Below are 21,104 nucleotides of genomic sequence, written 5' to 3'. Positions count from 1 at the left end.
GTAGGCCTGCGGACTCAAGGGTCCCAGGTTCGATTCCGGTCAAGGGCATGTACCTTGGTTGCGGGCACATCCCCAGTGGGGAGTGTGCAGGAGGCAGCTGATCGATGTTTCTCTCTCATCGATGTTTCTAACTCTCTATCCCTCTCCCTTCTCTGTAAAAAATCAATAAAATATATATTTTTTTAAAAAGAGATTGAAGAAGACACAACAAAATGGAAAAACATCCCATATTCATGGATTGGAAGAATCATAATTAAAATGGCTATATTACCCAAAGCAATATATAGATTTAATGTAATCCTCATCAAAATCTCAATGTCTTTTTTTAAAAGAAATAGAACAAAAAATCATCAGATTTGTATGGAACCACAAAAGACTGAATAGCCAAAATAATCCTGAGGAAAAAAAGAATGAAGCCGAAGGTATCACACTACCTGACTTCAAATTATACTACAGAGCTACGATAAAACAGCATGGTTTTGGTAGAAAAACAGACAACACATATCAGTGGAACAGAATTGAGAGCCCAGCTGTAAAACCACATGTATGCGGGCAGATAATTTTCAACAAAGGAGCCAGAAACACACAATGGAGTAAAGAAAGCCTCTTCAACAAAGGAAGCCACATGCAAAAGAGTAAAACTAGATTGCAGTTGTCCCCATGTACAAAAATCAATTCAAAATGGGTCAAACACCTAAATAGAAGGTCTGAAAAAATAAATTACATAGAAGAAAACAGGTACTAAACTTATGGACCTTGGTTGTAAAGAACATTTTAGGAACCTGACCCCAAAGGCAAGGGAAGTAAAGGCAAAAATAAATGAATGAGACTATGTCAAACTAAAAATCTGCACAACAAAAGAAACCAACAACAAAACAAAGAAGCAACTGACGGAATGGGAGATGATATTTGCAAACAATAGCTCTGACAAAGGTTTAAAATCCAAAATATATAAAAACTCATAAAACTCAACATCAAACAAATAACCCACTTAAAAAATGGCAGAGAACCTGAACAGACATCTCCTAATTAGACATACAAATGGCCTTACTAGCAATCAGGAAATACAAATCAAAACTACAGTGAGATATCGCCTCACATCTGTTAGAATGGCTATTATCAACAAGTAATGATAAGTGTTGGAAAGGTTGCGGAGAGAAAGGAACCCTCATTCAAGGCTGGTGGGAATATAGACCGGTACAGTCACTATGGAAAACAGTCCGGCGATTCCTCAAAAAATTAAGAATATGACCCAGCAGTCCCTCTTCTGGGTATCTACCTGAGAAACTCAACAGCACGTATTCTCAAATGATTTCTTTAAGAAAACATTTAACAATCCCTGTTCTAAAGATTCATTTATACCTTAGTTTTCCCACTAAAAAGTATGTTACGGGTTTTTGGATGGGAATTTGATTACTACCTAAACTAAATTTCCCAAACTGTGAGGTCCTCCTGGAAGTTAGGGACAGTCTCTTCTTTGTTTCAACTAAGCACCTAGGACTGAGCCTGACACTAGCAAGCCACTGGAATGTATGATTTGAATTTTTTTTGGGGGGGGGGTATGATTTGAATTTAATCCTGTGGTGCTTGGTCTGTACTGGCACTGATGGCAGGCATTGTAGGAAGGTGGGGGAGGGGAGAATTGATGGACAGAGACTATTGTAGGGGCTCTGTTATTGTGTTAGATTGTAAGTGGCAGGGAGACCAGAGAAATAACGTATTTGGACTTGCAGTCTAGAAACGTTTCATTGAAAAGGTGGAATTTGAGGTCAAACTTGATGAGTTCTGCTTCCAGCCATGGAGTAGCAAGCACCAGGTTTACCTTACTACCTTCAGTGACTGGAAAACTTGACAAAATTATGAAACAGCAGTTTTAGACATAGGTCAACAAACTGCACAGAACAGTGAAAGGAAATAAGAGCCCTGTAGCTGCCCTCGCCTGCCACCCAGAGGCTTTCCAAGCTGCAGTGCGGTGGGGGTGGGGGGTCCCAAAAGAGCCTGGTGGTCTTCCTGACCTGATGAGAAAAGAGTGCAGGTCCAGCTCTGGAGAGCTACAGTGGGTTCCTCACTGATCTGCCCCTTTTACGAAGGACTGTCAAAAACTAGCAGGTGGCGTTCACACAAAACTGGGAGTCGTTCATATTCCCACTAACCAGAGAAGAAAGACTTCCTAGTGCATGGGGCATGGAGTGAGGCCAGATTAGCCCTAGAGAGAAGCCTGTCTGGACCCACCTATAGAAGCAAATCTTAAAAGGATCAGACTGATTTGGAGTAATTTAACTGGTTCAGAACAAAGCCCAACAATAATATTGAAAGGAGCACAATAAAATGTGGCTCCCAAAAACATAAAATTCAAGTCGGACATCCAATCAAAAATTAAGAAACAAGGAAATATGACCCATAACTAGACAGAAACAGTCAGTGGAAACAGGCCTAGAAACGGAACAAATGATGAAATTGCAGATAAGGCTGTTAAAAGTATTACAAATATATTCAATTTACTCAAAGAGGTAAAAAACAACAACACATGAACATGGTGAGAGAAATGGATGTAAAAAAGACCCACATCAAACTTCGAGCAGTGAACTCAAAGTTGGAAAAGTGTGGGATTTATATTGACAGAGTGAAGGGGAAAGAGTATACCTGGAAGGTGGTATTTTCTGTTTGTTGCTCTTGGTTTATCCCAGGCAGTGACGTGGTAAGCACCTGTTGGGTACATACTATGTGCCAAGAATGCTGCCAAATATGGTACATGCGTTATCATTTAATCCTTTTAACACGCTGGTGACTGGGGCGATGGGGTGAATGCAGCAGGTGAACTTCATGGCCTGCCACGGGATGAAATTGTCCTTTCTATCCAGGTGTGCAGTGAGATTCCCACTCCTTTTCCTTTGCGCACTGCAAATTAATTCTGCTCCCTGTGTTATTTTTCCCCCTTTGAAGAAGCTTCATGTTTTCCCAACATCCGAGTTCTTCCCCAACTCCAGTGACATGCTGTGGAATGTAGGGTTTGCAGAAACTCAGCACTGTCTCAGGAGACCTGCTCAGTTAAGCACTGACGATGCGAAACCAGGAAAGCTACCGGTGAGTTAACGGGTGGTCTTTCATGAACAGATCCAAGTCCATGGATCCTAAGACAGTTTATTTTAGCAGCTGCTACAGGGCCTGGCTCACAGCGTTTCCCTTGTCTCTGGCAGCTCTCTCCCTCCCCGTCCGTTGCGGTAAGCCCACCCTCAGCATTATTTGAACCGGGCATAGTATGACCCCGTTCCTGGGCCCCATCAGGTAGAGTGAGCTCTTTCACCTGCTCCTGGCTTCTCACTTCTCTCCTTTGTAGTAATCACCCCCCTTTCCCTCTATCCTGTGTCACACTCACTTGGTAAAATCTCAATTCTGGATGAACCATGCACCATTAATCTTCCCCATGCTTGCTCTCTCCAAGCAGCTGACTGTTGCTGGAGAACATCTCAGAACCCAGCTGATGCAAGTTTAAGATCAGAAAATTGAAGCAAAAACAAATGGGCACTTAACTGGTGCAGTAATCCAATATTTTCTCATAAAGAAATGATGTAACTTTCTGAGACAACATATTTTTTTACGTCCATGTGCTTCCTATTACCTCTTCCTGGATCTTTATTTTTAGTCTAGTTCTCTCCTTGACCTCTAGACTCACACATTCGATGCCTACTTGGTATCTTTAATTTAAATGTCTCGAGGACACCTCCAAATTGATAAGTCTCAAATGGACTTCCATCAATCTTTTCTCCCTACAGTAGTCAGAATAATCTTGAAGCTTCACCCAGTCATGTTATCCTTGTTTAAACCCCCTCAGTGGCTTCTCATCTTTGAGTGGAGCTCTGAACTCCTGACTGGTACAGGCACTCACTGCTTGGTCCGGCTCCAGCCTCTCCCGCAGGCTGTTCCCTTCACCTTGTTCACGTGTTGGAGCTGTTCTGATCATCTTTCGCTCCTGGGCCTCTAAGTTTCCTTGACAGTTGTGTGCCTTCTGGCTGCCATCTCCCTCACCTTCACTCCCCACTACCCCCACACAGTATTTGCTGTATTAATAGAATCTTATTGTTCTTTGGTTCTGTGTAATGGCCAGTTAAAGGGGCAGATGGGCATGGGAGAGGAATTAAAATTTCAGAACTTAGTGATCAATCGTCAAGTTTAGGCCCCCAGCCTGGGCCTCAGCATTCATATCTTGTGATTGTCCAGCTCAAGCTGGAACAAACAAGTAACAGCTCGACCACATGTATCCCTGGGAAGCAGAATGTTAGAAAGTCTTTATTTCATCTGAAAAAAGCAACTGGTTCAAATATTTATAGACAATAGTTAATTCCTTGTTTGACAAGTTCTTGTTTGTTTTGTCATGTGAGTTGTCTCCCACAGTGTTATTTTTTTTCTAATTGCCCTCCATAAGGACTTAATTTCATGATTTTATTTTCATGTTCTTCTACCTCCTTCCTCAGCAGTTTAGCTCAACCCCTGGACAAATACTTCTCCCCTGATAGTGTGAGCTACACTCTTCCGTGTGTGTGTGTGTGTGTGTGTGTGTGTGTGTGTTGAGAGTGAGTCATTTCTTTTAATTCACATATTAATTCAAGGGATAACAATATTACACACATAGATGAAACCTATGAAGTAAGGAATGATAGGAAACTGTGAATAGAAATTTGCATAAAATAGGGACCCTAAGAAGAAGAAATGTTTTTCCTTTTGAGTTGTATGAGTTCTTTATGTATTTTACATATTAACCCCCTATCAGATTATGAATTGCAAATATTTTCTCCCATTCCTCAGGCTGCCTTTTCATTTGGTTGATAGTATCCTTTGCTGGGCAGAAGCTTTTTAGCTTGATGTAGTCCCATGTATTTTTGCTTTTGTTGCCAAATCTAAAAAATTATTGCCAAGACCAAAGGAGTTTACTGCCTGTATATTCTTCTAGGAGTTTCAGATCTTACATTCAAGTCTTTAATCCATTTTGTGTTGATTTTTTGGGTGGTGTAAGATAATGCTGTCCAGTTTTATTCTTTTGCATGTGTCTGTCCAGTTTTCCCAGCACTGTTTCTCAAAGAGACTATCTTTTCCCCATTACATATTCTTGCTTCCTTTGCCATAAATTAAGTGACCATATATGTGTGGGTTTGTTTTCTGGGTTCTGTATTCTGTTCCATTTATCTGTGTGTCTGTTTCTTTATGCCAGTATCATAATGTTTGATTACTATAACAGTGTGGTATACTTTGAAATCGGGAAGCTTGATGCCTATAGCTTTGTTCTTCATTTTTCAAGATAGCTTTGGCTATTCAGGGTCTTTTGTAGTTCCATACAAATTCTAGCATTATTTGTTCTCTTTCTGTGAAAAATGCCATTGGAATTTTTATAGGGATTGCATTGAATCTATAGATTGCTTTGGGTAGTATGGACATTTTAACAATATTAATTCTTCCAGTCCATGAGTAAACATATCTATTTATTTGTGTTGTCTTCAGTTTCTTTCATTGATGTCTTACAGTTTTTGGCGTACAGGTTTGTCACCTCCTTGGTGAAATTTATTTCAGGGTATTTTAGTCTTTTTGATGCAATTGTTAATGAGGTTTTTTTCTTTCTCTTTCTGATGGTTTGTTATAGTGTATAAAAGTGCAACAGACTTTTATATATTAGTTTTGTATCTTATGACTTTACTGAATTAATTTTTGGTAGAGTCTTAGAGTTTTCTATGTAAAATATCATGTCATCTACAAAGAGAGGCACTTTTACTTCTTCCTTTCAGATTTGGATGCCTTTTGTTTATTTGTCCTGCCTAATTGCTGTGGCTCAGATACTGTGTGTTGAATAAGAGTGGTGAGAGTGGGCATCCTTGTCTTTGGTATTATGTTCCCTCTATACTCACTTTGTTGAAAGGTTTTTTTAAAAATCATAAATGATGTTGAATCTTGTCAAAAGTTTTTCTGCATCTATTGATATGATTGTATGAGTTTTATCTTTCATTTTGTTAGTGGATGTATCATGTTGATTTGCAGATGTTGAACCATCCTTGTATCCCTGGAATAAATCTTCTTGATTGTGATATATGATCCTTTTAATGTATTGTTGAATCTATCATTCTTATTTTTGAAATTATGTTCCAGATGGCCCAGTCTTTGTCAAAACTGTCATCATATTAGAGTCAATAGTACAAGAAGTACTAGTACCAGAAAAAAGAAGTGATAAATAAAACAAAACAGGAGTGTTCTAATGGTTTTTTTAAATTAAACTTTTTTATTATTAATTTGAGGGGGGTAGAGAGAGAAACATAGATTTATTGTTCTACTCATTTACTAGTATGCATTTATTGGTTGATTCTTGTTTGTGCCCTGACCAGAGATCGAACCTCCAACTTTGACATATCAGGATGATGCTCAAATTTAAAATGCCTTCCAATGTTGCAAACTTTCAGTTATAAAATGAGTAAGTTCTGGGGATTTTATGTATAGTATGGTGACTGTAGTTAATATACTGTATTGAATATTTGGAATTTGCTAAAAAAGTAGATCTTAAGTGTTTTCACCACAAAAAAAGTAACTATATGAGGTGATGGATATGTTAATTAGCTTGATGTGGTATAGTATACCACATTTCACATAGTATAGGTACATCAGATCATCAGATTGTAATATATATACATATATATGTGTATACTAGTTTGTTTGTTAATTATACCTTAATCCGGGGGGAAAGTAATGCCTTCAGACCTCCTCCGGGCCCTTGATGGTGTTCTGACTTCTTTCTGTGCATCAGCAGTGTTGCGTTATAGTCAGTGGCTCTGCTCTGTCCTCATGGGCTCTTAGTGGCAGCCAGAAACACTGAACACTATTGACTGAGCTGAGTCTCTCAATAGCCACGTCCTTGTTTTTCAGCAAGGATTCCAATCTTGTGTATTTATGTAGATGACCATGTTGTCACTCAGGAATTCCACATGGAAAGATCACATTTGAGGGGTGAAGATAATGAGTTTGAGATACTCACTATTCGTGCAGAAATACCCAGCAAGCAGTTGAAATTTAAAGACTAAAGCTCAAGAGAGAGATTGAGATATAGACCTTATCTACCTATAAGTGATAATTGATGCCATGGGAATGGATGAGATTGCCCACTGAGAAAAGAGGGCTTAAGGCAGAAGCTTGGTGAACACCTTCAGCTTAAGAGGCTACTGGAAAAATGAGGTAGAATATCCGAGAAGTGGGAGGAAAAGGTGATGGATAGAAACCAGTAGAAAAGAGAGCCTCAGAAAGAGTTGTACTTGATATTTAATGCTTTTATGGAGTGAGAAATGATGTGAGTTAAATAATTAACACTTACGTTGTACTATGATGCCATGTTTGTACAAGGATCTAGCTGTAATTTTTAGTTATTTTGTTTTGCATACAGTACAAGGTGAGGCAAACGTTTATAGTTGTTCCTATGGAAAATGCCATAATTAATAAATAATAATACAGGAATAAACTCTGCTTCACGTGCTTACAACTGTAAACCTACTTTTGTCCCACCCTTATTTGTTGTGAGTTGTAACAGAAATTATTTTTGAATTTGACTTTGTAAGTGAAGTGGTTTTTATTAGCCATCATTTAAAATTACTCTTAAGATTTTTTTATTATGTCATGGAGAACATTCAGCGGATATATTTAAGTTCTAAGGATGTGAAAAATAATCAAAATTCATTTGAAATACACAGTAACTAAGTATAGAAGACAAATGATAATGGATGGCTATTGACAATTAAACTTGCTGACAGTTCAGCTGTGTATAGCCCTTCTTCCAATGTTGATTGATATATTCAGCATTATAGGGATATAAAAGATACTTTATTGTTGCCTTCTTAAAAATTCTCAATGAAAGGCTGATATTTATTGTAAAAATGTGTTTCTTTAGAATGTAACCAAAGAAGTAAAAACTATCTATTAGGAGAAAAATTTTAAAACACACATATTTTACTTTTTAAAAATGCTAGATTTAAAATTTAAAAATACATTAACATTTGAGAGCCTTCACAATGAAAATGTTTTGTTCAGCCTCTTCTCAACATAAGAAGCAGAAGACAGTGGAATAATGTCTTCAAAATACTAAGAGAAAATAATAATCCAGAATTTTTTGCCTGATTATGCTACCATTCAAGAATGAGGACAAATGAAAGATGATTTCGGATGTAAAAAGACAAGTTTACCTTAAAAGTGACTTTACCCTTAATAGATCCTCATTGAAAGACCTTCTAAAGGATGTAGAATACGGAAGAAGGAAATGAAACACAGAAGGAAAAGTAAGTTGTGAGGCGCGTGATGGTTACATTTATGTCACCTTGACTGGGCCACAAGGTAGAGATATTGGTCAGACATTGTTCTTGGTATTTCTGTAAGCTTGTTTGAGACGAGATTAACATTAAACTTGTTAGACTGAGTAAAGCAGATTAAAGCAGGTTGCCCTCCCCAAAGAGGGTGTCCTTCATCTAATCAGTTGAAGGCCGAATAAACAAAAGATCGATTCTCCTCCCAGTAAGAGAATTCCTCTTGCCTGGCTGTCTTCAGAGTGGGACGTTGGCTTTTTTCCTGCCTTGGGACTCAAACTGAACCATTGGCTCTTCTTGGGTTTCAAGCTTGTGATAAGCTCTCCATCTTGGTGAATTGCCCTGCAGATCTTGGAAGGTATCAGCCTCTATAATCATGTGAGCCAGTTCATTCTAATAGCTATCTTTACACACACACACACACACACACACACACACACACACCCTTATTGGTCTGTTTCTCTGGAGAACCGGTAGGGGCGCACAGGGTAACTAGTTAGGCTTATTTATTTTATTATTTTTGAAAATATATTTTTATTGATTTCAGAGATTTCAGAGAGGAAGAGAAAGAGAGAATCATCAGTGATGAGAGAGAATCAGTGATTGGCTGCCTCCTACTAGGGATCGAGCCCACAATCCAGGCCTGTGCCCTTGACCAGAATCGAACCCAGGACCCTTCAGTCTGCAGGCCGACGCTCTATCCGCCGAGCCAAACCAGCTAGGACTAGTTAGGCTTATTTTTACTTCTTTTGTAGGAAACAGCTGATAGAACATTTCACAAGTCAGAATATTTCTACATGAAACAGAGGTCTTTGGCACAAGGTTTTTCTTTATATTCGTTCTTGCCTAGTCCCCCTCTGTCGTCCTTCCCTCTCTCCCTTCATCAGGTACAGTAAGTGTCTAGTACGTGCCAGACATGTTAAAGGAGATGCTAGATCTCACACTTAGGAGACGCTCAGAATAAGCAACCAGTTACTAATACAGTGCAGTGAATGCTAAGATGGCTATGATCTCGGGTGCCTGGGAGGCATGGACACAGCACCCAGCTCAGCTTTAGGAGGTCGGAGAAGATGTTAGCAGAATCGGTGGTCAGCAAAGGAGTATTAGCATTTCAGGTGGAGAAAATGAGACCCGGGCTCTGAGAGTGAGCCACACTGAGGCACCTGCACTGTGCGCCTGGCGAAGTCAGTGACCTTCCACCCTGTGTCCCAGCCCCATGTGACGCTTACAGCAGCAGACTGATGGTCTGGGCGGGGAGGAGACATCACCCAGGTCATAGCTTGGGGACTGCTACTCTTCGCTGGGTGTTTCCTTTTTTAAAAGACGAGATCTTGTTAAGTCAAATGGATCCCAGTGGAGCCTTTCAGGCCGCTGGGTTGGGGAAGAGAAATTTTCTTTTTTTTTTTTTACTTATTCACTCACAGAACCCTTTCACTATTTACATAGTCTTTGTACCAGAATAGTCGTCCTCTTTTCCCTTTACAGTGGAGGTCTTCTTTTTAGAACTTGATTATCTTAAATTTGTATAATGTCGTAACCTTGGCTGTATAATCTTCTCACTTGGTTTTCTCTAGAGTTTAAGAGAAGGGACTAATCTTTCTCTTGTGTTCTTGTGCTGGTCACTTCTGCACACTCCTTTCTGTTGGAGTTTCTCAGCATTCCATGTAGGTTCCCTAGCCGTTACGTTGCTCTCTTCCTTTCCGAATGTTGAAGCGCTCTTCACGCTGGTGCTTCGTGCTACCTTGTGAACATTTCATTCTGGGCCAGGCATTCAGAGCACCTCAGTACATTCAGAGGTGCTTCAAGATTCAAGACCAAAATGTTTGGTTCTATTCTATTTCTCTGCGGTACTTAGTATGTTGCTGAATGTCTAAGTTATTGTGCATTAAGGTGAGGATTCCATAATTGTTCCTATTGAGAATTGTTTGGTTCTCGTCAAGGAGTCAATACTAGTAAAAGTCGCAGACTATTTCTGGATTTGATAGGAAAGGCCATACAGGGGAAAAAATTGAAGTTAAGTTTTTCTATAATACAGTATTTTTCAGCTTTATTGGGTATAATTGTCAAATTTGTAAGGTATTGTAGTACAATATTTTTTATTATATATGATTTCACATTTTCGTGATAACTTCAAGTAAGTTTTTCCTGACACTGTGACTAATAAATGCAAAGAAGTCAGAGGTGATGTCCTCTTCTAAACTTTAAGGTAAAAAAAAAAATTTCTGAATTTGAGCAAAATTGCTATTGACATATTTTATGGTTCATAATTATATAGATGTTTTATGTCTTCACTTAATACATTGCTTCAAGTACAAATAACTGGTATTAAATTTTGCCACTTGATCACCAGCCATAGTCATCATTCCTCTTGTGAAATGTGGGGGTTTTAGCTGTTAGCATTTTTATTGTTCAAGTTATTTTTTATACAGGAAGGAATAAATGGATAAAAATAAGCATACTATAGTATTAAATGATTATGAAAACCCCTTTTTTCCTTTTTCTGAACAATGAACACGGCTTCTTTGAACAGGAACTTGCACATCTTATTCTTGTTTATCATTGCATATTCTGTTCTTACCGATACAAACGTCTTGAGACCTTTCACACGTGGTGGTTTGGGGGAACAGGGGCATTCTTTTTGCTCATACAGCCTGTTGTTGGAATTTGTTTGGATTGTGCATAGAACTTGTTCTTAGTGGATGGAGATTCCTTTAAGAGATAGATTGTGCTCCGTGGTTGCACCCCTTGCTGTCTCTTTTAGTCTTAGACGTTGTGACCATTACTGAAAGGCTGTCCTTCTAAGTGGACAGTGACATTGTCAGAGAGAAAGGGTGAGACTAGGGAGCTGTTGGGAGAGGGGACACAGGATGTGCTGCCCAGCTCTGGGTGGGTTTCATGACCGTCAGCATAGAGTCCCCGTGTCACCAGGCTGGGTCACTAGCACAGGACAGGCTGGCACCCATAACACTAACGGAAGGGAATGTATTGGAGGCACCCAAGAGTAGAGGAATTTAAAGACTTTTTCACATAAACATAACTCTTGTGAGGTAAGAATTTTATCTCAATTTTACAAATAAGTAAAAATGGAAGATTTGGACCCCAGGTCTTGCTGGTCCCTAACTGTGTTGTTTCCTCTTTACCACACAGTGAACAATAGGAAATCAGAGGGAGGTCAGGAACGTCACAGAATAATGATGTTTCACAGAAGACAAGTATATAGATCTCTTTCTATATTCTTTTTTTTTTATGTTGTTACTGTTTTTTTTTGTGGGTTGAGAGAGAGAGAAGAAGAAGGGAGAGGGAGAAAAACATTGATATAAGAGAGAAACATCAATCAGTTGCCTCCCACATGCACCCCGACCAGGGATCGAACCCACAACCTGGGTATGTGCCCTGACTGGGAATCGAATGGTGACCTTTTGGTGCACAGGACAACGCTCAACCAACTGAGCCACACTGGCCAGCGCTCTGTAGATATTCTTGATCCTGCATTTTCCTCAAGGTTTGTGCAGCAGTGTATTTTGACACATCACAAATGAAGCACTTAAAACAAGTTCTTTGCGCCTACTTGGATATAGTATTGGAAATTTTCCCAAGACACTGAGGTTATCCGAACACATCACCTAAATGCTTATATTTTAAAACAGCATAGTAATCGGTGAAACAGACAGATATCACTGAAAGTAAAGTGTTTCACAATTTCAGAGTTTCACAATGCCTTGACTGTTTCTTTCAGTAGTTGACTACTAAAGTTTAATTTGATTAAGAAAGAACTAAAGTGTGTAAGGGAAAGGGTGAATCATAGTTGTAGACAGTATTCGTCATGACAAATTATGAAATCGTTGGTCACCCACTTATTGTGTATTAAGAGACCTCTGGTAGCAAATATGTTTTCATTGTTGTCCCTCCCCATGATAATGAGAGAATTTGGGGAAAGATATTTAAGTGGAAATGATAGATGTAACATTTCTCTGTAGTTGGTGGCATCTGCATTTTAGTTTCTTTAAGTAATGTAAACATTTCATTTCTTTTAGTAAACAGTGTGCTTTCAGGGAAAGCAAACATTTCCCCACTGGTGTCTTTTTTCACAGTTTATTTTTTATTAATACTTATTTAATGTTCTTATTACTTACTTGCTTCCAGTGCTACTCTTTTGGCTGCCCCCCCCCCCCCCCACCCCCCTTCTCTTCCCCCCCTTTCATTTTAACCTGTTATAAATGCACGGACGAGGAATGGGAAGAACAGCCAGGCACAGGGTCTCAAGATTTACAAAGGGCGTCAGAGCCATGATGCTCATATTTGCAGAATCAAAAATCGAGGCGCTTGCCCTAACCACTTCACATGTATTTGAGGGCACTTGAAACGAGCTATTCCCCCAAATCTAGGACAGTGACCATGTGATTTGTAGGCCCAAGGGATAGTCTTGGTGTGTCCCCTCAGACAGGAAGAGTAGTAAGTTAATATGTATCCTAATGCGGAATTAATTGTAGAGTAATTTTTAACAATAAATGTAAATTAGAGGAATAATCTATTTATTCTAATTGTTATTTTAGCTGTTATAACTTTCAGATGCAGGCCCAAAGTGAAGTTTTCTAATTTCCTTATACTTACTAAGAAATTTGTTCAAGCATGCTCGAATTTTTTTTTCTTTTTCTTTTTTTTTTTTTTTAAGCATGCTTGAATTTCAAGAAGACCACTTGGTAGCTGAACAGAAGATTAGTTTGCCTTCCTTACTTACCCCAAGCAAAATCGTCTCCTCCTGGAGGCGGTGAGAGGTGGGGCGTGGAGAGATGAGTAAAGGCAAATGAATGAGCGAAATCGGGTAGCTCATTCTCCTGGGTTTCTGGGGCCGGGGGGGGTCTGTTTGCCTCTTCTTCCTCCTCTCTTCACCACCCTACACTGGATATTACAGTCTTCTTTATTCTTGTCACTCTGTAAACAGGATTTTCCACTTTTAATTTGGGTTACAGGGGCACCTTTCTCCCTGTACAGATGAGGATTTAGATTCCGGGTAATGTCCTTTCTGGGTGTATTCATAGCTCTGCTGTCAGTGAGCTGCTTGATGTGCTTCAGAGAAAGAGTTGATTGGTTTTATTTATCTTTACTTCAGAAAAAAATTAATGTGTTTTTTCCTTTTCCCTTTAGTTGCTGATCATCTGGGCTGTGATCCTCAAACCCGGTTCTTTGTCCCTCCTAATATCAAACAGTGGATTGCCTTGCTGCAGAGGGGAAATTGCACATTTAAAGAGAAAATATCACGGGCGGCTTTCCACAATGCAGTTGCTGTCGTCATCTACAATAACAAGTCCAAAGAGGAGCCGGTCACCATGACTCACCCAGGTAACAAGCAAAGGCGGCGGGAGATGTGCTTTCCTCCTAGAAACCATCGCCTCATAGGCAGGCCTTCCTCTGCTGGAACCATATCGTTCTCAACATCATTCTGTGATATATTGATTTTTGGTATTACCATTTGTCTTTTCCCCTTAGCTGAATTTTTTTTCTTAAATAATGGCCATAAGAACCTATAAAACTTGTACTTACTAAGAAGCTGGCTGTGATGGAATCATTAGTCATTTTACATTTCTACATTTCGCTTGGAGGCTTTGAAAAATAACGTATTAGATTTGGAATCATTCATCCAGGTATCTCATAAATTCTCAAGGCTTACTTCTTTGAGAAGATGCTTTTATCTTGTCAGAATCAATTTTGAAACTGACTTAGGTATAGCATAATTACAGTTGGAACAATATGATTAATTTCCTGCAGAAACATTTAGGGTATTTCTAATGTAACTGTTTTAATAACAATAGTTTTAATTTATTGCCAGGCACTATAATATGAGCTAAATAGACTTTATTTTTAGAGCAATTTTAACAATAGGAAAAGGATTTATATTATAATTAGATACATAGAAAGTTAGAATAATGTGGGAAAGTAAATTGGTGCAATACTTTGGAGGGAAAGTTGGCACTATCTGATATAGTAAAGAACTCAGACATTGTAGTTCTAGGTACATACTCTAGAGTACTTTTCAAACTTAAATATGCTATCAGTCACCTGGGAATCTCATTAAAAAGCAAATTCTGGTTCAGTAGATGTGGGGGACAGCATGAGCTTCTGTGTTTTCCATGTTTCCCGGTGATGCTGATGCCACTCTGGTCCCCAGATCTCGCTTTGAGAAACAAAGAAGGAAAGACAGGAACATGGGTTTTAAACCCAGACTTTCCACCACCTTCCTCGGGGACATGGGCCAAGTGGCCTCCTGAGTGGGAAGGCCTCTGTGACTCTGAATCTAACTGTGTGTCAGGCGGCGAGTCTCTGTTGTGGAGGACAACCGCAGAACGTCTTTCTGTGCCGAGAAGCACCTGCTTTCCTGGCTCAGGAGTGCGTCACAGCTGCTCTTGCCCTTCTCCTGTAGGACAGCGCGGTCCACGCGAGGGTTACGGACCCTGGCCTCAGAGCCGCCTCGCCCAGAGGTCCCTGTGTAGCCCTCCCTTGCTCCCGTGTCAGTTGTCGCCCCTTCATTTGAGTAAAGAAAGCTTTGTGCTGTGCATTCTAAAGTGAACTGGCAAGAGCTGGGAAAAGACGCCCGGGTCGTGTCCCGTGAGTTCACCACCCAAGGCCCCAGCAGGCTCCGGAGGGCCTTTCTGTGCCTCTTTGACAATATGTTCCTTTTCCTTTCATGTCGTCATTATTTGTATACTTGATAGCAGTATGGAAAGTATTGCAGGGTTCTTTAAAGTTTGTGTCTTACTTTCTATTCTGTGCAGTAGTCAGCAGCATACCTGGAACAAAATAAGTGTCCTGCACGGAAATGATTTCATAAAGACGTAGTTTTGTTCAGTTTTCCTTGAGTTTAAGATACATGTGATACACTGATGTTCAGATTCCACGTTGTGAAGTGTAAGTATTTTGTTTTCTTGCCTGGTCGACGTTTCAGGAGGTTGCTCATGTTTGTTCTCGTCAGTGCCCTTCACCTGGTGCCTGAAGGACATTTCCCAATGCGGTGCTGTGACATCACTGGCAGGAAGGACACTCAGTTTGTGGTTTCATTTGTTAAGCAGAATGAGTTAGTGGGTATGTGGTAGGATAAAGGGGAAGTTATAGGCTCTTGGAGAGTTTAAAATAATGCACATTTGGGGAAAGTTAAGGATTTATTTTCCTGGTTTTAAAAAAGTGTATATAGATTTTACTGTTATTTAACAGTCTTAAATTTGTCAAATTATTGTCGAATTGAAAATCTCGTAGTTTTATTTGTGTCTCTGTAATAATTTATAGATATTCTTTTCATTGTTTAAAGAAAAGTGAGGTAATTTAGATAAACATGTAGCCAGATAATGATGTTGCTTTTCTGTCTTCTTCAATCAGCAGTATCAAATGCTTTTTATTGTTTCTTCAGCTGGTTGAACAGAATTGCTAGTTGAGTGCCTCTTCACCTTTTTTCCATCTTATTCTCTTAAATGTATTATCTAGTAGTGACTAGAAAATATAGAATATTCACTAAGTGAATATAAAAATCACACTTTATGAAAGCAAGATAAATCACAAACACTTGGCAAAACACCTTTAATATCAATAATTTGGGCTACTTAATATAAATCTGTTACCTTTATTCTAAAAGCCCATCAAGAAAATGAGTAACATAATAGTCATACTATTGTTTTATACTTTAAAGCTTTTAGGTTCTAATTGAATGTGGATTTAATTACTTCAGTAAAGGTGGAACCTGAAGTATAAATGTACTGCTGTGGCAGGAAGTAAGAGTTTAAATTTTATGTATTCTTTTTGCTTTAGTTTACAGATATTTCTACTTTATCTTCTATGTGATCCATATATTTTTTTAAAATTCATAATTATTCCCCAAGTTTTCTAAAACTGAATCACTTAGGTAGTTGCTTTAAAAAAATAAAAATAGCTTTTAAAAAATAACTGCTGATGGTTTTGTTTTAAAACTTTTGCATAAGCTCCGAATTTTTCTTTTAAGTCTCTAAATCTTAGGTGGATGTAGAGAACCCCTACCTCTGTCAGATACTTGAGATGGTTTTTCTACAAGCCTTCCTCTGACTTAGAGATTGCAGGCTCTGCAGTCCTGAGCGGTTGTTGGAACTCATCTCCTGATTTACCTTTTTATCTTTCGTGCTACCCTTTCCTCTCCTGCAGCAGAAGAGGAGGGAGCCACAGTGATATAAAGGGTCTGGGTTAAGAATACTGACTGAGGAATCAGCCCGGTAGGGTACAGGTTGGAAGACGTTTTTCACTTCATAGCTGTTCACATGATGATGACCCTGGACTTTATGCTACACCCTCAGCGTTAGTCCCACTGGCACAGGTGCTACGGAAGGTGATGCGGCCTGGCTGCGTGTGTTAGAGGTCTGGTGGGGCTCCCTTACCCCGGGATTGATGCCTTAGAGTGCGCCTCAATTCAGGTTTTTCTTGAAGGGGGTGCAGATAAAGAGGTATTTGGGGCAGGATATTCTTTGCTCTGCAGGAAGTTTGCATTATAGAATGGTTAGCCTCCCAAGGCCCATGCCTCAGACCAGTGGCCTCCCGCCATGTTTGTTGCAGTATAAAACCCTCCCCATAGATCCCAGACCGACGCTCCCTAGGAAGGCTTTCTGCCCCTGCTGAGACCCTGTCAGACTCTAAGTCTAAGGAGCCTTTAGAGCAGTGGTTCTCAACCTCGGCTGCACATTAGAATCACCTGGGAATCTTTTTAAAATCCTGATTTCTGGGCCACATCCTTCGGAAATTCTGTTTCTTTGTTATGGGGTGGGGCCACAACATTAGTAACAAAGAAACAGAATTTCGGGAGGATGGGGCCCAGAAATCAGGATTTTAAAAAGATTCCCAGGTGATTCTCATGTGCAGCCAAGGTTGAGAACCACTGTGTTAGAGGAGGAATGAAAGGGGGCCCCTCATGGGGCAGGAGAATGGGATAGGCTTTGTATTTCCCACTTACTAACATTTCTGGAGTTCTCAGTCCCATCTTGTCATTTCCCTTTCTACCCAGATCATTTTTTTAATCATTTCTTGCAATGCAGATCTTTTTTTTTTTAATTGATTTCAGAGAGGAAGGGAGAGAGAGAGAGAGAGAGAGAGACATCAATGATGAGAGAGAATCATTGATCAGCTGCCTCTGCGCGCCCCCTACTGGGGGTTGAGCCTGCAACCTGGGCATGTGCCCTTGACCAGAATCGAACCCAGGACCCTTCAGCCCACGGGCTCATGCTCTATTCACTGAGCCAAACCAGCGAGGGCGCAGTGCAGCTCTTGCTGGTGATGAATTTTCTCATCATTTATCTGAAAATGTCCTTTTTAAAAAACATATTTTTATTGATTTTTTTTTTTTTTTAGAGAGAGAGGAAGGGAAAAGGCGATAGAGATAGAAACATTGATGAGAGAGAACATCAGTTGGCTGCCTCCTGCATGCCCCTCACCAGGGATTGAGCCCACAACCCAGGCAGGTGCCCTGACCAGGAGTCGAACTGGTGACCTCTTGGTGCATAGGTAGATGTCAACCACTGAGCCACACCGGCTGGGCTGAAAATGTCTTTTTCCATCATTTTTCAGCACTTTAACGTGTTGTTGTTTTTCTTGCCTCCTTTTTTTTTTATGAGAAGCTGTTCTCTTTTATAATACCTTTTTTAAATAAACTTTATTTTTTACAACAGTTTTACAGTAGAAAAATTGCAAGGATCCTACAAAGAATTCCCACAGACTCTGCACCCCGTTTCCCCTGTGATTAATATCTTAACATAGTGGTACATTTGTTATAATTACGAACCAGCATCGATACGTTATTATTAACTGAATTGTATACTTCTTTCAGATTTCCTTCGTTTTTATCGAATGTCCTTTTCTGCGCCAGGAGCTCACCCAGGGCACCACTTGACATTTAGTGCTGTGTCTCCTCAGGCTCCTCTCGGCTGTGACGGTTCCTCAGACTCCTTTTGCTTTGCTGACCTACTATACATACTTTTATGGAGTACTGTTCAGTGATTGTATAGACTGTCCCTCAGTAGGGACTTATTTGATGTTTTTCTCGTGATTAGACTGAGGATATGGTTTTGGGGCGGAAGACCACAGCGGTGAAGTGGTCTCATCACAGTGGGTCCAGGGCACGCCCTGTCCACATGAAAGATCACCTGGCTGAGGCGTGTGTCGGGCTGCTCCGCTCACTCCACACGGTCCTCTTGGGAAGGAGATAACTATACACAGGGAGCTACCCCCTCCCCCTTAGGGCAGGGTATTTATACTTATTTGGAATTATTCTGCACAGATGATTTGTTCCTTCTCCATTTATAAATTTATTCAATCATTTACTTTTATATCAGTGTGAACTCATGGATATTTATTCTATGCTTTGTATTATAATACAATACTCCTTTATTTTGTTGCTCAAATTGTTCTGGTTTTGGCCATTGGGAGCTCTTTCAGTTGGCTGCTCTGCCTTTGATGTACCCGTTACCATCGGTTTGGTTGGTTGGTTGGTTGGCCTTTTGCGTGTACTTCCTTACTTTCTGGTGCCATAAGATGTTCTAGGCTCATCTTGTTTCTATTTCCTGTCCCAGTACTGGACTCAGCCATTACTCCAAGGAACTCCTATTTTATTGGAAATCAAGACCCGAGCATTACATGTGCTTTTACTATTCACTTTTTGTTGCTTCTGGGCCCTCTCAGCTGACAGAGCAGGGAAATATATGTGTGCATACTGACCCTTGTGTACACATGTCTATAAATATTTCCATATGTAACCATCTCTATCTATGTCAGTGATGGCGAACCTTTTGAGCTCGGCGTGTCAGCATTTTGAAAAACCCTAACTTAACTCTGGTGCCGTGTCACATATAGAAATTTTTTGATATTTGCAACCATAGTAAAACAAAGACTTATATTTTTGATATTTATTTTATATATTTAAATGCCATTTAACAAAGAAAAATCAACCAAAAAAATGAGTTTGCGTGTCACCTCTGACACACGTGTCATAGGTTCGCCATCACTCTTCTATGTTAACCTAAGAATGAGTTGATACTGATATCTCCAGCTCGAATCCATTACCACATGGTTCATGAAGCCTCCTCCTTTTGTTATCTGTAAACTCCCACTCCAGCAATAAGAAACCTGGCCCCCACCGTCCATTTTCTTAATTGTTCATTTCACTGAGTTCTCAGGCTCATATATTCTAAAACATAAATAACGGATTTGAAGGCTGTTAGAGTTCTGGTGCTTGGTGTGAAAGTTAATGTAGGCAGCTTTCCTCTCAGTGTAAATCTTCTCGCTAGGAATACTTAACTCTGTACTTAACCTTTTTTCTCCACCCATTTAAAATTCTTTTATCAAAAACTTGTAAGAAAACGTAGAAGTATCTTTAACTTGAAAATGACACAGAACTAGGTGGATCTTGGAAAACATATAACAAAAAGAAAGTATTTATTAAGTCCACCTCCAAATGGGTTCAAAAATTAGTAACAATGGTTTGTGCAAGCCTGGCTTCAGTAGCAGTTCAAGTGGACGACCCCCAGCAACCTTCATTCACATGAGCTGAGTGTACACTGACATCTGCCACGCCGCTAAAAACACACATTGAAAGCTTGAGCCCGAGCCAGTGGCTCCATAGAGTGTCGTCTCCGTACAGCTAAAGTTGCAGGCTCGATCCGTGGTCAGGACACATAGGAGAGGCCCCAGTTGATGTTTCTCTCTCACATCAACGTTTCTCTCTCTCTCTCTTTCCCCTTTCCTCTTTCTGTAAAAATCAATAAAAATATATCTTCAGGTGAGAATTATATATATATATATATATATATATATATATATATATATATATATGGCTTGAGCTGTATCCCGTGAATATAATATTCAGATGTTAGTGAGATGTTGGTCTCATTTTTTATTATTAGAAGCATTGTATTCATTTTACCATTTTATTTTTAATAAAGACATTGATAAACTGATGCCCCCCCCCAAAAAAACAGGATAGAAAAAGTCTGTAAACAGGGTTTTATCAAAAACAAGTTGAAATTTGAGCATCAAATGAATGATAGTAATTATTTCAGCCCATTAAATAAAACAGGAACCATGAGTTTATACTGATCTCAAAAATAAGAGTAAATTGGAAGTTTAATTTATCTGGTCTCACAGAGTGCTCAATAATTACTAAGAGAAAAAGAGCCATTTCACTGTGGAAATGCCTGGAGAATGGCACTTTCACCAGATGATCAGAGTGAACTTGAGCAGGAAGGGACATATCAAAATGTGCCACCTGGCAGCATACGCGGAAAAGAGCACAGCATTCCTTCTGTTCTGTGTACCAGAGGGGCGTGACCTGACCTGGCCACAAGGAACATCCGATAAATCCAGAATGGAGTGACATTCCACAAAACAACTGGGCTGTAACCTTCAAAAGTGTCAAGGTCGTGAACATCAAGGAAACTCTGGGAGACTTCCAGACCGACAGAGAGTAATGCGATGTGCTGGCTAAATGAGTGTGAGGCTCTGTCTGGCCTGCGATACAAGCATTATTGGGGGGTTGGGGAAACTTGAAGGGACTCTCACATTAGACAGCAGTAATGTGTCAGTGTTAATTTCTTGATTTTTTTGGTAGTTATACTCTGTTTACAAAATTTTTGTTTGTAGAATACACAATAAATAGGGGGTGATGAGGCATCATGCTTGTAACTTTTCAATGGCTTTAGGAAAAGAGGTATTAATATAGTTCCAAGTTTTTTGTAAGAGAGTCTTTGAGTCTCTAGGAATAGTTAATATGGAGAAAAGACTGAGGTG

At 39.7% G+C, this 21,104-nt stretch overlaps 1 protein-coding gene across 2 annotated transcripts in view; it reads left to right on the top strand.

Annotated features, from left to right (window-relative positions):
- Positions 1-8,180: 8,180 nt before the first annotated feature.
- RNF130 (ring finger protein 130) overlaps positions 8,181-21,104 on the top strand; it is an 89,160-nt gene continuing 76,236 nt past the window's right edge. The window contains exons 1-2 of one of the 2 annotated variants that reach the window (XM_023743877.1): positions 8,181-8,297; positions 13,467-13,661. In XM_023743877.1, coding sequence (XP_023599645.1) covers positions 8,279-8,297; positions 13,467-13,661 — 214 coding nt within the window. In that variant the 5' untranslated portion in view covers positions 8,181-8,278. The remainder of the gene's footprint in view (positions 8,298-13,466; positions 13,662-21,104) is intronic. The other variant, XM_006102541.3, reaches the window with a different exon arrangement.

This window comes from Myotis lucifugus, unplaced genomic scaffold (assembly GCF_000147115.1).
Source record: "Myotis lucifugus unplaced genomic scaffold, Myoluc2.0 scaffold_417, whole genome shotgun sequence".
Classification (NCBI taxonomy): Eukaryota; Metazoa; Chordata; class Mammalia; order Chiroptera; family Vespertilionidae; genus Myotis; species Myotis lucifugus.
The sequence above is the reverse complement of the archived record's forward strand: the minus strand, read 5'-3'. Positions and strand labels throughout refer to the sequence as shown.